Below are 15,411 nucleotides of genomic sequence, written 5' to 3' on the forward strand. Positions count from 1 at the left end.
TCAGGGCAATCACACAGCATACAACAAAATCGATCCCGGACGAGCCCCCACAATTGAAAGACTCTGGTCTGTCAGCTGCGTACGTCCAGGGAGGACAATCTCTGACCCCGCCAAACGTGTGAGATTGAGGTGTAAGCTCACTCAGAACCCCGTTTGGGTGGCTGCTGTGTGATTTGTTACCCTGTTGCAAATCAGTATCATGAAATAACATTCAGTACACCATATACAATTAAATGGTTTAACTTTATAATCCTTAATTTGACTAAAGGGTTAGTAAAGAAAAAGCAAAAAAAGAAAAAGGCCCACTTTAATGAGACAGTTTAATGTGCACAGTTGGAGTTCACAGTTTCCCTGTTCATTGATCCTCCTTCGATCTCCCCAGCCTTTGTCAGATTGTGCCACTGCTCCGGATCGAATACTACGATCTCTCCACTCCGGCGTCTTCTCTCTTCATCTCCCGCCGAACAAGACCCAGCTCACACCAGTGTCAGGCACACGGCATGAAATACACTCCCTTCATTGGACGGTTCACATTCCAAAGCACCCATTATCTCTAACCTTAACCCAAACACTGCTTCCAGAGAAAGACCATTACATTAGCAGTGAAACCTTTCCCAGTGTTACGTACCCCGTAACTGGGTTGCCAAACCAGCAGAAATGGATCACTCAGTTGGAGTCTGGATTACTAGAACTAAGAAAGTTTTATTAAAGAAACAAGCAACACAGTAATCGAAAGGATAATAAATGCAACAGTTCAGCAATGATAAACACACACGTACACAGAATTAAGATAACAGCATCAATCAAGCTCTATCGTTGTTGAGGGGTAAATGACCAATTTCAAAGTGACACAAAGTCCAGTTCAATTTAGTTCAGTTCGCAGTAATCGTTGCCATGGCGATGGACAATGTGGGAGGAAGGAGAGAAAGAACGAGAACAAATGATCATTCCAAAACGGCTTCCACTCACAGACCTGCGATATTGCTCACAAGCAGCTTTCGGGCGAGTCCTTTGTAATGTCACCTGAGGTCACCGACTGTGACACCGCCTCCAGATGCGGTTGATCCTCTGCAGTGAACCCGGCACCCAAGCAAGGGAAGACGCACACCGGGTTCCCGCTGATCGTACCTTTCCACCCTGTGCGTCTAAGGCTGATCCCCCGATCAGCCGTCCAAGAGCTTCCCACCGACTTGTGAGAGGCGCACCGCTTGCAGGGTCTCGTTACCTCGTGGTGTCGTGTGTGTCCTGCCTTAGCGAACCTGTCCCTTTTTATCCCCCTGCTGGGGTATCACCTGTCCAACACTTCAAACAGTTCAGGGTTCAAAGGGGCAGCCACTCTAGACAGCTCTCTCTTCCGTCCCTTCATTACACATCTCCAGATCGCCTGTCCATCACTTCAAACAGTTCAGAGTTCAAAAGGGGAGCCGATCTTGACAATACCCAGACTGATGGCTCCTTCATTAACATCTCCAAATGCTGCTTCATTGTGTTCCTTATCTCTCCCTCCCCTGAGGACAGGTGGCAGACCAACTGCTGACGCCACTGGTGCTAGCCCAGGCCAGCAAACATCTTAATTTATGTGTATTCTCGTCACACCAGGGTGTTACAGCTGTATCTGATAAGTGGGAGGCCATCAAAAGTGAAATTTTGAGAGTAAAAAGCTTGTATGTACCTGTCAGAATAAAAGGTAAAGATAACAAAGTAGGGATCATTGGTTTTCAAGTGATATTGAAGCCCTGGTTAAGGGGAAAATGGAGGTGCATAGCAGGTAAAGGCAGGTAGGAACAAATAAGGTACTTATGGAGTCTAAGAAATGCAGGAGAACACTTAAGAAAGAAATCAGGAAAGCTAAAAGAAGGCAATAAAGTTGCTCCGGCAGACAAGTTGAAGGAGAATCGTAAGTAATTCTACGGATATGTTAAGAGCAAAAGGATTGCGAAGGACAAAACTGGTCCTCTGGAAGACCAGAATGTTAATCACATGAAACCCCTTTTTACCAGGTGGCCCTAGAGACGTAGATTGTTAGCCCCTTGCTAACAGCCACTGGACTCAGTGACGAGAAAATCACCTTTCTCCAACTCTCAAGCACAATGAAATCAGCAGATGCTGAAAATTCAAGCAACACACACAAAAAATGCTGGTGAACGCAGCGGGCCAAGCAGCATCTCTAGGAAGAGGTACAGTTGATGTTTCAGACCGAGACCCTTCGTCAAGACTAACTGAAAGAAGAGCTAGTAAGAGATTTGAAAGTGGGAGAGGGAGGGGGAGATCCAAAATGATAGGAGAAGACAGGAGGGGGAGGGATGGAGCCAAGAGCTGGACAGGTGATTGTCAAAAGGGATATGAGAGGATCATGGGACAGGAGGCCTAGGGAGAAAGAAAGGGGGAGGGGGGAAACCCAGAGGATGGGCAAGGGGTATAGTGAGAGGGACAGAGGGAGAAAAAAGAGAGAAAATAAGGAGGTAAGAAAATAATAAATAAATAGATAAATAAGGGATGGGGTATGAAGGGGAGGTGGGGCATTAATGGAAGTTAGAGAAAGCAATGTTCATGCCATCAGGTTGGAGGCTACCCAGACGGAATATAAGATGTTGTTCCTCCAACCTGAGTGTGGCTTCACCTTGATAGTAGAGGAGGCCGTGGATAGACATATCAGAATGGGAATGGGACGTGGAATTAAAATGTGTGGCCACTGGGAGACCCTGCTTTCTCTGGTGGACAGAGTGTAGATGTTCAGAGAAACGGTCTCCCAGCCTGTGTCTGGTCTTGCCAATATATAGAAGGCCGCATCGGGAGCACCAGATGCAGTATATCACCCCAGCCGACTCACAGGTGAAGTGTTGCCTCACCTGGAAGGACTGTCTGGGGCCCTGAATTCTCAAACTCTGTACATTTAGGGTTGGTGTGACTTGGGTCCTATCCAAACTGGGAAGTTGGCATGTTCCAACCACCCAAAGCACAGTCTGTGCGAATACTGTGTATTCCCATGCAATTAGCTGTCGACAAGAAATAACAGATCGTACACTGCATACAATTATAAAGGAAGGATATTTACAAATTTCAGCTTTATCGAACAGTTAGTAGGAGAAAGAAAAAAAGAAAAATAAAAAGGGCCCATTACAGTTAACTCAGTCCGTATGTGCACATAAGTTGGAGTTCATCTTGAAGATGTCTTTAACTTGTATGCTGGACCCATGGTCTGCATGAAAGCACACACCATCTTCCGAACTTCACTCAAAATCCATCTGGAACAAGTGGGCTCCCCCAAGGGAGTATTGGTCCTTCCTCCTTGAAGCCATTCATCTGCACAAAGCACCTTGTGCAACAGGGGCAGGATCCTCAGCCATCTTCCCTCCTGTCTTCTCCCAGCTCCCACCAAAAAGACCTCAACCCATACCAGTGTCCATCACAAAACCTCTCCACCCAGTGTTCTCTGGAACCTTCTCCCAATTCCACCATCCTGACTGGCTGACACAACATCCCTAAGTTGAGCAGCATAAACCCTTATCTTCAGCTCAAATCCAAACATGCTACAAGTAGAACAGACTGTACCTACAGTCTAACACTAAAAATCTTAACCAGGGTGTTACACACGTGTGGAGTCAAAACAGATGGGGGAGATCTTAAATAATTTTTTTGCATCTGTATTTACTCTGGCAATGGACACTGAGTCTATAGAAGAGAAGCAAGGTGGCATCAACTTCATGGACCCTGTAGAGATTACAAAGGTGGAGGTCTTTGCTATCCTGAGGCAAATCAGTGTGGATAACCAGGGCCTGACAAGTGTTCCCTCGTACACTATGGGAGGCAAGTGCAAAAATTGCTGGGGTCCTAGCAGAGATACTTAAATCATCCTTGGTGACAGGTGTTACGTACCCCGTAACTGGGTTGCCAAACCAGCAGAAATGGATCACTCAGTTGGAGTCTGGATTACTAGAACTAAGAAAGTTTTATTAAAGAAACAAGCAACACAGTACTCTAATCAAAAGGGTAATAAATGCAACAGTTCAGCAATAATAAACACACATGTACACAGAATTAGGATAACAGGATCAATCAAGCTCTATCGTTGTCTAGGGGTAAATGACCAGTTTCAAAGTGACGCAAAGTTCAGTTCAATTTAGTTCAGTTCAGTTCGCAGTAATCGCTGCCGTGGCGATGGACAGTGGGGGGAAGGAGAGAGAGAGCAAAACGAGTGAATATTCAAAACGGCTTCCACACACAGACCTTCGCAGTCAGCTTTTGGGCGAGTCCTTTGTGATGTCATCTGAGGTCACCGACCGTGACCCCTCCGTTTCCCGATATGATCGTTTCTCTGTGGTGAACCTGGCACTCAGGCAAGGGTGGACACACACCAGGTTCCCGCCGATTGTGCCTTTCCACCCTGTGCGTCTATGGCCTGGTCCCGCAACCGGCCTTCCAAAACTTCCCACTGACTTGTGAGAGACGCACCGCTTCTAGGGTCTCGTTACCTCGGGTGTCGTGTGTGTCTTGCCTTAGCGAACCTGTCCCTTTTTATCCCCTTGCTGGGGTATCGCCTGTCCATCACTTCAAACAGTTCAGGGTTCAAAGGGGGAGCCGCTCTTGACAGCACTCTCTACCGTTCCTTCATTACACATCTCCAAATGCTGCTCCATTGTTTTCCTTATCTCCCTCTCCTGAAGACAGGTGGCAGACCAACTGCTGACCCCACTGGTGCCAGCACAGGACAGCTAACATCTTAATCTATGTGTATTCTCGTCACACAGGAGATACTAGAGGATTGGAGGATAGTCAATGTTGTTCTGCTGTTTAAAAAAGGCTCTAAACGTAAACCAGGAAATTATAAGCCAGTGCGTCTGACATCATTTGTGGGAAAGTTATTGGAAGGTATTCTAAGGCACCGGATATATAAATATTTGGGTAGACATGGACTGATTAAGGATAGTTAGCATAGTTTTGTGCATGGTAGGTCATGTCTAACCAATCTTAAAGTTTTTTGAGGAAGTTACCAAGAATGTGGATGAAGGCAAGGCAGTGGATGTTGTTTACATCAGAAGGCATTTGACAAGGTCCTTCAGAGGCGGTTGGTCAAGAAGGTTCAGTCACCTGGCATTCAAGATGAGGTAATAACTTAGATTGGACATTGACTTTGTGGGAGAGTAACAGGAGATGGTTGCCTCTCTGACTGGAGGCCAGTGACTAGTGCAGTGCTAGAGGGATTGGTGCTGGGACTGTTGTTGTTTATCATCTAGATCGTTGATATAGATGACAATATGGTTAACTGGATCAGCAAATTTGTGGATGACACCAATCTTGAGGGTGTAGTGAACAGCCAGGAAGAATATCATGGCCTGCAGTGGGATCTGGACCAGCTGGAAAAATGGGCTGAAAAGTGGTACCTGGAATTTAATTCAGACAAGTGTGATGCTTTGCACTTCGGTAAGACCAACGAGGGTAGGTCTTACACAGTAGAGCACTGAGAGGTGTGGTAGAACAAAGGGATCTGGGAATACCAGTCCATGATTATTGAAAGTGATGTCACAGGTTGACAAGGTCATAAAGAAAGCTTTTGGCACGTTGGCCTTCTTAAATCAAAGTACTGAGTACAGGAGATGGAATGTTATGTATGAGACGTTGGTGTGGCCTAATTTGGAGTATTGTGTGCACTTTTGATAACCTACCTACTGGCAAGATGTAAGTAAGGTTGAAAGAGTACAGAGATAATTTGAGGATGTTGCTGGGACTGGAGGGCTTGAGTTATATGGAAAGATTAAATAGATTAGGATACTATTCCTTGGAATGTAGAATATTGAGAGGAGATTTGATAGAAGCATACACAATTATGAGGTGTATAGATAGGGTAAATGTAAGCAGGCTTTTTCAAAGAGGTTGGATGGGACGACTGCCAGAGGTCAGTAAGGGTGAAAGGTGAAAACTAAGGGGAGCATGAGGGAAAACTTCTTCACTGAGAATCGTGGGAGTGTGGAACGAGCTGCTAGTACAAGGAGTTTGATTTCAACGTTTGAGAGAGGTTTGGATAGGTACATGGATGGTAGGGGTATGGAGGGCTATGGTCCCGGTGCAGGTCGATGGGAGTGGGCAGTTTAAATGCCTCAGCATGGACTCGATGAGCTGAAGGGCCTGTTTCATTCTGTACTTTTCTATGACTCTACTCCCGAACAGCTCTAGTAAACCCGCCTGTGAGCATATTGGATCCCCTCGGGTTCAGGTGTAACCCACCCCTTTTGTACAGGCTGTCACTTCCCCAGAGGCGTTCCCAATGATCCATAAATCTGAACCTCTGCCCCCTGCACCAGTTCGTCAGCCACACATTCATCTACCATACCATCCTGTTCTTACCCTCACTGGCACACGGAACAGGCAGCCATCCAGAGATTACTACCCTGGAGGTTCTGTTTCTCAGCTTTCTACCTAGCTCCCTGAAATCTCTCTTCAGAACCCTCTGCACCTTTCCTATGCATGTCACTGTTGCCAATATATACCAAGACTTTTGGCTGCTCACCCTCTGTCTTTAGAATGCCCTGGACCCGATCCGAGGCACCCCTACCCTTGGCACCTAGGAGGTGACGTACCATCTGGGTGTCTTTGTTCCTCTAACTATGGAATCTCTTACCACTACTGCAGTCTTCTTCACCTCTTCTGATCCACAGTGCCAGACTCAATGCCAGAAAACCCATCACTACGGCTCTCCTGGTAGGTTGTCCCCCACAGCAGTATCCAAAGTGGTATACTTATTACTGAGGGGAACGGCCACAGGATTACTCTGCACTGGCTGCCCATTTCCCTTCCTTCTGACAGTTACCCAGTTACCTGTCTTGCAATCTAGGGCTGATTACTTCCGTGTTGCTCCTATCTATCACCTCTTCATTCTCCTGCATGAGTTGAAGGTCATCGAGCTGCAGTTCCAGTTCCTCAACACATTCTCTGAGGAGCTGCAGCTCAGTACATCTGGTGCAGGTGTGGTTATCCGGGAGGTTGGACATCTCCCAGAATTCCCACATCTGACACGAAGGATTCAACACTGCCCCTGAAGCAATTCTCACTGCGCCCTAACAGACAAGAAAAGAAGAATAAAGAAAAAAAAGAAACTTAAATACTTACTTCACCTAAGCCTGGTGAGCCAAAACCACTCCAACACTGGCCGCTCTGCTTACCCCTTCCTCATTTTTATTTACTCTTTCTAATGAATCCCGTTTACCATTTGGGTGCAGTCCAACTCCGAATACTACCACGAAGCGCTGCTTTTTAAATCTTCAAATGCCGAACCTTGTGAAGTCACCACTTCTTTTCGTGCTCCCATACACTGACTGGGTGCAGTCCAAATCTGTATAGATCTCTCTGTTCATCAACGTTCCTTTGTGCTTTACTAATGACCATACATGTCCTACCCCATCAAACTTTGCCTCACGTTTGTCAAAATTAAATTCCAACTGCCCATCTTTCCATTGGACCTATACTTTGCTGTAGACTTGGAAAAACCTCCTCACTACCCCAACACCATCAATTATCACATTATCCAAAGCCTCGCTAACCAGAATTAGAATCAGATTTAATATCGTTGTAATATGCTGTAAAACTTGTTATATGGCAGCAGTATATTGTAATACATAATAATAAGAGCTGTAAATTACAGTAGGAATTATTTGTGTGTGTGTGTTCAGTGAAATAAGTAGCATAAAAAGAGAGAGGAAATAGTGAGGTAGTGTTCATGGGTTCATTCAGAAATCTGAAGGCAGAGGGGAAGAAGTTATTCCTGAATTCTTGAGTGTGTTCCTTCAGGCTCCTGTACCACTTCCCTGACGGTGGCAACGAGAAGAGGGCATGTCCTGGGTGATGTGGTTCTTAATGATGGATGCCACCATTTTGAGACGTGGCTCATTGAAGATGGCCTGGATGGCAGGGAGGTTAGTGCCCATGATGGAGCTGATTGAATTTAAAACTTTATGCAGCTTGCTTTGGTCCTGTGCAGTGCCTCTCCCCCAGACCAGACGGTGCTGCAGCCCTTTGGAATGCTCTCCATGGTACATTTGTAGAAATACGTGAGGGTCTTTGGTGACATACCAAATCTTCTCAAACTCCGAATTAAATATAACCATTGTTGTTTCTTCTTTGTAACTATATCGATATGTCGGTCCCAGGATGGATCCTCAGAGATGCTGACACCCAGGAACTTGATACTGCTCACTCTTTCCACTTCTGATCCCTCTATGAGGACTGGAGTGTTTTCCCTCGTCTTAGCCTTTCTGAAGTCCACAATCAATTCTTTGGTCTTACTGACATTGAGTGCTAGGTTGTTGCTGTGTCAACACACTACTCAACCAGCTGATCTATCTCACTCCTGTACGCCCTCTCATCACCATCTGAGATTCTGCCAACAATTGTTCTGTCGTCAGCAAATTTATAGATGACATTTGTGCTCTGCCTAGCCACATAGTTATAGAAAGAGGAGAGCAGTGGGCTAAGAGCACATCCCTGAGGTGCGCCAGTGTTGGTTATCAGCGAGATGGAGATGTTATTTCCAATCCATACAGATTGTGGTCTTCTGGTGAGGAAGTTGAGGATCCAGATGCAGAGGGAGGTACAGAGGCCCGGGTTCTGGAGCTTTTTGATCAGAACTGTAGGAATGATTGTAATAAATGCTGCCTAACAAGGTAAGAGCCCAAGGATTTACAGGAAAGATTCTCGCACTGTGAGAAGATTGGCTGCCTGGTAGGAGGCAAAGAATGGGATAATGAGGGTCTCTTCTTATTGGCTGCTGGTGACTAGCGGCGTGCCACAGGGATCGGTGTTGAGACAGTTTCTTCTTATGTTCTGTACCAATGATTTTGGTGAAGAAATTGATGGCTTGGTTGCCAAGTTTGCAGACTGTACAAAGATAGGTGGAGGGGTAGGTAATGCTGAGGAAGCAGAGTGTCTGCAGAAGGACTTGGACAAATTGGGAGAATGGGGCAAAGAAGTGGCAGATGGAATATAGTGTACGGAAGTGCAGTGGCATGCACTTTGATTGAAGGAATAAAGACATGGGCTCTTTGTAAATGGGAAGAAAATTCAAAAATCAGAGGTGCAAAGGGGCTTGGAAGTCCTTGTGCAAGATTCCCAAAAGGTTAACTTGCAGGCTGGTGATAAGGAAGGCAAATGCAATGTTAGCTTTCATTTTGAGTAGACTAAAGTACAAAAGCAAGGATGTAATGCTGAGGCTTTAAAAGGCATTGGTCAGATCACACTTGGAGTATTGTGAGCAATTTTGAGCCCCCTATCCAAGAAAATATGGCTGACGTTGGTGAGGGTCCATCAGAGGCTTATAAGGATGATCCCAAAATTATAAGGGGTAACATATGAGGAGCGTTTGATGACTCTGGGCCTGTACTAACTGGAGTTTAGAAGAATGAGGCGATGATCTCATTGAAACCTATCGAACACTGCAAGGCCTAGATAGGGTGGATATGGAGAGGATGTTTCCTGTAGTGGGGGAGTCTATGACCAGAGAGCACAGCCTCAGAATAGAGGGATGTCCATTTAGGACAGAAATGAAGAAGCATTTCTTTAACCAGAGGGCCGTGAGTCTGTGGAATTCATTGCCATAGACAGCTGTGGAGTCTGGGTATATTTAAAGCGGAGTTTGATAGATTCTTGATTGGTAAACACATCAAAGGTTATGGGGAGAAGGTGGGAGAATGGGATTGAGAAGGATAATAAATCATCCATGATGGAATGGTGGAGCAGATTTGATGGGCTGAATGGCCTAATTCTGCTCCTATGTCTTATGGTCACATCTGCCTCTATGACCTTTTCCTTGCTGACACGTTGTTTAATGGAGTTTCCTTGTCAGATGAAACTTGCCAAATCCGTATCACGGAGTGAGGGTGTCTGACCCTAGCTCACCCATCACTAACTGGCCTGGTCACCCTACCTATTGTTTCCCACTTGTTGCACCCTCCCTACCTCCATCACAGGAACCACCTGGCTGTCTGCCCCTGTCTCTGGTCCAGTCTCCACAGTTTAGTTCTTTCTGAAGTACTCCCTGCCTGAATCTGTGCAACTCCAGAAGTCATAGAGTCATCGATTACTCCGACACAGAATCCCATTCAAGTTCAATAATGAATTATAAGCTGTTGTGCTAAATATTTAAGTAGATTGCTAGACAAGAATATCCAAAGGTGAACAGTGAACCTTTACCCAGGTGATGTCAGCCAGCGCTGAGTGTAAAGTGCATCACATCAGTAATTAGCTGACGACAAAGGGGCAGAGATCTCATTTAGACTGAAAGCAGTGCCTGATCAGATCGTGGGTCAGGAGGGCACAGCTTCTGATATGCTGCCTGGCACTGAGTGGACCCACTGGGTATGTTTTGAGGTCACATATGCAGGAGAGGGAGTTGTTATAACTTTATTGTATATTTTATGGACCAAAGATTTCAAATAACTCCCAATAATTACTCAGAAAGGTTACCTGTCAATCATTGATTTATGCCCCACTGTCTGTGTTGAACACACTGCTCCGGGACAGATCGTGTGTTGGGACCTTCCTTCTAGGATAGCTGCTGCTTTGGGAGATCCGGAAATGAACATTCCCAGGCAAAGGACAATCCTCTTTGTCCTGGTGGCTGGGCTCCTGCTTGCTGCTCTCAGCCTGGTTTTAATCTTTGTGTCGCCCCAGATTATCCAGGACCAAGTCATTAAGGTACAAACGTTAAGACCCTATGCAGTTTCTGCAGGAGAGGGAAAAGCACAAGTTTGTGGGGAGTGCTCAATAGGTGATGTGGGATCAATGCAGAGAGAGAGGGTCAACTTGAAACCGTGTCTTTCTCCGGAGACGCTGGGAACTCAGACGATTCCTGTTTTTTACTTTGGATTTCCAGCAGCTGCACGTTTTTGCTGTTAGATTCGTGATGCGGGTTGTTGACTTCCCAATGTTGCTGCCTGTTGGCATTCACTGTGCGCAGAGGTTACTAGTGTCTCGGTGTAGGGTCCAGGTGGTTGTGGTAGGTGGTATGAGGGGTGTGTACCTTAGGGCACCACAGTAGCCTAGCAGTTAGCGTAACATTTTACAGTGCCAGCTGTTGGGGAGACTGCTTGGATTAATAGTAACTACGGTTAATCAGCAGTGGCTAATAAACAGAAGCGGGATTTAAGCGGAACGGCCATTGTGCGACTGGACAGTGTTAGAGTGATCAGGCTTGGGCAAGAACAGGTGCAGGCTGGAACTTAAGCTTGCGAAGTTAGAGGTATAACATGTGTGGGCAGGATAGTAGTTAGGCAGTGGAATGCTCCTACAGTGAGATGAATGATTTCAGGGTACCTAGCAGTCCCCCTGATGACTACATCTGCAGGAACAGCTCCCGACTTCAGCTCCTGGCTGACAAGGTCAGGGAAACGGAGCTGGAGCTGGATGCACTCAGGACCATCCGGGAGGCTGCAAACTTCACAGAGGAGTCTTTTACTGAGGTGGTCACACCCACAGTACAAGCTCCAGACCGTAGTCGGGTGACCAGCAGGAGAATCAAGGGGAGTAAGCAGTCAGCGCAGGGTTCTCCTGTGGCCATTCCCCTCAGCAACAAGTATACCCCTTTGGATGCTGCTGGGGGTGGGGTGCGATGCACTGTGGCCGGCTCTGAGGCTTAGCGCGGAAGGGTAAAGTCAGACAGAGCGATAGTGATAGGAGACTTGATGGGGGGGGGGGGGGGGATGGGCAGCAGATTCTGTAGCTGTGAAGGAGAAGCCAGGGTGGTGCGTTGCTTCCCAGGCGCTGGTGGCCAGGATGTCTCAGAGTAGCAGAAGGTTCTCAAGAGGAAGGGTGAGCAGTCAGAGGTCATGGTGCATATTGGCACTAACGAATTGATAGAAAGGGGGAAGAGGTCCTGTGCTGTGAGCAAAGCGAGTTAGGGAAGAGGCTGGAGAGCAGGACCTCCAAGCTAGTAATCCCTGGACTACTCCCAGTACCATGTACTAGTCAGGATAGGAATAGGATGATGGTACAGATGAATGCATGCTTGAGGAGCCAGTGCAGGGGCAGGGTTTCAGATTTTGGGATCATTGGGATCTCCTCTGGGGAAGGTATGATGAATACAAAAAGGGCAGGTTACACTTGAACCTGAGGGTCACTGATATTCCTGCGGGCAGGTTTGCTAGAGCTGTTGGGGAGGGTTTGAACTGATTTTGGCAAAGGGGTGGGAACTGGAGTGATAGGGCTGAGGACTGGGTAGTCGGTATGCAATGTGTAGAGAGACTATGGGGAAGGACAGGCAGATACTGGGGCAAAGCTGCAGTCAGTGGGATGCGTCGCAGTGCAACATGGGGGCAAAAATTCAAAGGTTCAAAGGTACAATTTAATGTCAAAGAAATGTATACAACATACATCCTGAAATGCTTTTTCTTCGAAAACAGAGAAATGCCCCAAAGAATGAACAGCAGTTAAACCTGAGAATCCCAAAGTCCCCCCTAACTCCCCCATCCTGCGTGTAAGCGGCAGTGAGCAACAATTTCCCCTCTCCCCACTGGCAAAACAAAAGCATCAGCTCCCACCACCGAGTACTCAAGGGTGAGCAAAGCAATAGCAAAGTCAGAGACTTGGAGTTACCGCAAAGACTTCACGTTTCATCCGACATTCGACATACCACAGGTTCTCTCTCCCTAGTAAGGGAGAGGGAGGTTTTTCCATTTTCCCAGCAAGCGGGGAGACATAACAACAACTCGCTGGTTTACAATGTTAAAAGTCTGTTACGTCGCTTTTTTCGAGTTCTGTGCCTAAAGATCGCAAAGATCCCGGGTCTTCTGGCCCACAGTAGTAGATTTTCCGACTCCCCTGATGACACGCCGGTCTCCTGCCGTGACACCGACCCTCGATCTGCCCATCTCCAGAGCCCTGAGATCTTAGGCTTCCAAATACCAGCCGGACTCTCAGGCCGAACCCTTGGTGTACCAAACAATGGCCAGCCCTGAAACCCTGACAACGGGTCTCATTCCCGCAAAGAACCAAAGTCTGCATGTAACTCCAGGTCAGGGTCTTCAAAAGAACCCTGAAAGGGAAAAATAAAGATATTAAAGACGGAAAGAGAGCTGTTTCAAAGGAGTCGCCGTTTAGCGCCATTTTAACCCTGTCTCCGCCTCTGTCTCCTATTGAAAAGGGTGATGAATACAGCACTGAAGGTGTTATATGTGAATGCTTGCAGTATAAGGTAGATGATCTTGTAGTGCAGTTAGAGATTGGCAGGTATGATGTTATGGATATCACTGAGACGTGGCTGAAAGAAGATTAGAGTTGGGCGCTTGATATCCAAGAATATACATTGTAGCAAAAGGACAGGCAGGTAGGCAGAGGGGATGAGGTGGATCGGTTGTTAAAAAATGAAATCAAATCCTTAGAAAGAGGTGATATAGGATCAGAGGATGTAGAAACCTTGTGGGTAGGGTTAAGAAACTGCAAACGTAAAAGGACCCTATTTGGAGTTATATACAAACCTTGAACAGTAGCAGAATTTCAGCAGGAAATAGAAAAGGCATGTAAGATTAGGGATCTGGAGCTGCAGCTTGATGACCCACTGCTTATCAGGGAAAGTGAAGAGGTGATAGACAGGAGCTACAGGGAGGTAGTCATCCCTAGGCTACAGGGGTCAGAAAACTGGGTCACTGTCAGGAGAGGGAAGGAAAATGCCCGGATAGTGGAGAGCACCCCTGTGGCTGCCCCCCTCAGCAACAAGTATCTCGTTTTGGATGCTGTTGAGGGGGATGACCCGACAGGGGACGCCCACGGTGACCGGGTCTCGGGCACTGAGCCTGGCGCTGTTGTGCAGGAGGGAAGGAGGGAGAAGAGGAATGCAGTAGTCATAGGGGATTCCATAGTCAGGGGAACAGACAGGAGATTCTGTGAGCCTGATAGAGATACCCGCATGGTGTGTTGCCTCCCAGGTGCCAGGGTACGGGATGTCTCGGATCGGGTCCTGAATATTCTAAAGGGAGAGGGCGAGCAGCCAGTTGTCTTGCTACATGTTGGTACCAATGACATAGATAGGAAAAGGGAGGAGGTCCTGAAGAGAGATTTCAGGGAGTTAGGAAGGAAGCTGAGAAGCAGGACCTCCAAGGTAGTAATCTCAGGATTGCTGCCTGTGCCACCTGCTAGCGAGGGCAAGAATAGTAGGATCAGGCAGATGAATGCGTGGCTGAGAGACTGGTGCAGGGACAGGGCTTCAGATTCTCGGATCACTGAGATCTCCTCTGAGGGAAGTATGACCTGTTCAAAATGGATGGGTTACATCTGAACTCGAAGGGGACCAATATCCTGGCGGGAAGGTTTACTAGAGCTGTTAGGGAAGGTTTAAGCTAATTTGGCAGGGGGATGGGAACCCAAATGATAGAGCGGAGGAAGGGAAAAACAGAAATAAATCTAAGATAGTGAGCAGTAAAGATGTCAGGAAAGACAGGCAGGTGATGGGGCAAATTTGTAGCCATTGGGATGAGTTGCAGTGCAATCAAAGCGAAAAGTACCAAATACTGGTCTTAAGGTGTTATACTTAAATGCACGCAGCATAAGGAATAAGGTGGATGATCTTGTCGTACAGCTACAGATTGGCAAGTATGATATTGTGGCCATCACTGAGACGTGGCTAAAGGATGCAAGTCTCTGGGAGCTGAACGTCCAAGGATACACGGTGTATCGGAAGGATAGGCAGGTAGGCAGAGGGGGTAGCGTGGTTTTTTTGGTAAGAAATGATATCAAATCATTGGAAAGAGGTGACATAGGATAGGAAGGTGCAGAATTTTTATGGGTTGAGCCAAGAAATCGCAGTGGTAAAAGGACCCTGATGGCAGTTATATACAGGCCTCCAAACAGCTGCAATATGTGGACTACAAATTACAACAGGAAATAGAAAAGGGTTGTCAGAAGGGCAGTGTTATGATAATTGTGGGGGATTTTAACATGCGAGTGGATTGGGAAAATCATGTCGGCACTGGATCTCAAGAGAGAGGATTTGTAGAATGTCTGCGAGATGGCTTTTTAGAACAGCTTGTTGTTGAGCCCACTAGGGCATCGGCTGTACTGGATTGGGTATTGTGTAATGAACTGGAGGTGATTAGAGAGATTGAGGTGAAGGAACCCTTAGGAGGCAGTGATCATAACATGATTGAGTTCACTGTGAAATTTGAGAAAGAGAAGCTGAAATCTGATGTGTCGGTATTTCAGTGGAGTAAAGGAAATTACAGTGGCATGAGAGAGGAACTGGCCAAAGTTGACTGGAAAGGGACACTAGCAGGAAGGATGGCAGAGCAGCAGTGGCTAGAGTTTATGTGAGAAGTGAGGAAGGTGCAAGACAGATATATTCCAAAAACGAAGAAATTTTCGAATGGAAAAAGGATGCAACCGTGGCTGACAAGAGAAGTCAAAGCCAAAGTTAAAGTAAAGGAGAGGGCATAC

General features: G+C 46.7%; 1 protein-coding gene across 1 annotated transcript in view; it reads left to right on the plus strand.

The window, feature by feature from the left end:
* Positions 1-11,282: 11,282 nt before the first annotated feature.
* LOC140186099 (scavenger receptor class B member 1-like) overlaps positions 11,283-15,411 on the plus strand; it is a 52,575-nt gene continuing 48,446 nt past the window's right edge. The window contains exon 1 of the mRNA XM_072239974.1: positions 11,283-11,511. Coding sequence (XP_072096075.1) covers positions 11,283-11,511 — 229 coding nt within the window. The remainder of the gene's footprint in view (positions 11,512-15,411) is intronic.

This window comes from Mobula birostris, chromosome 22 (genome assembly GCF_030028105.1).
Source record: "Mobula birostris isolate sMobBir1 chromosome 22, sMobBir1.hap1, whole genome shotgun sequence".
NCBI classification, from domain to species: domain Eukaryota; kingdom Metazoa; phylum Chordata; class Chondrichthyes; order Myliobatiformes; family Myliobatidae; genus Mobula; species Mobula birostris.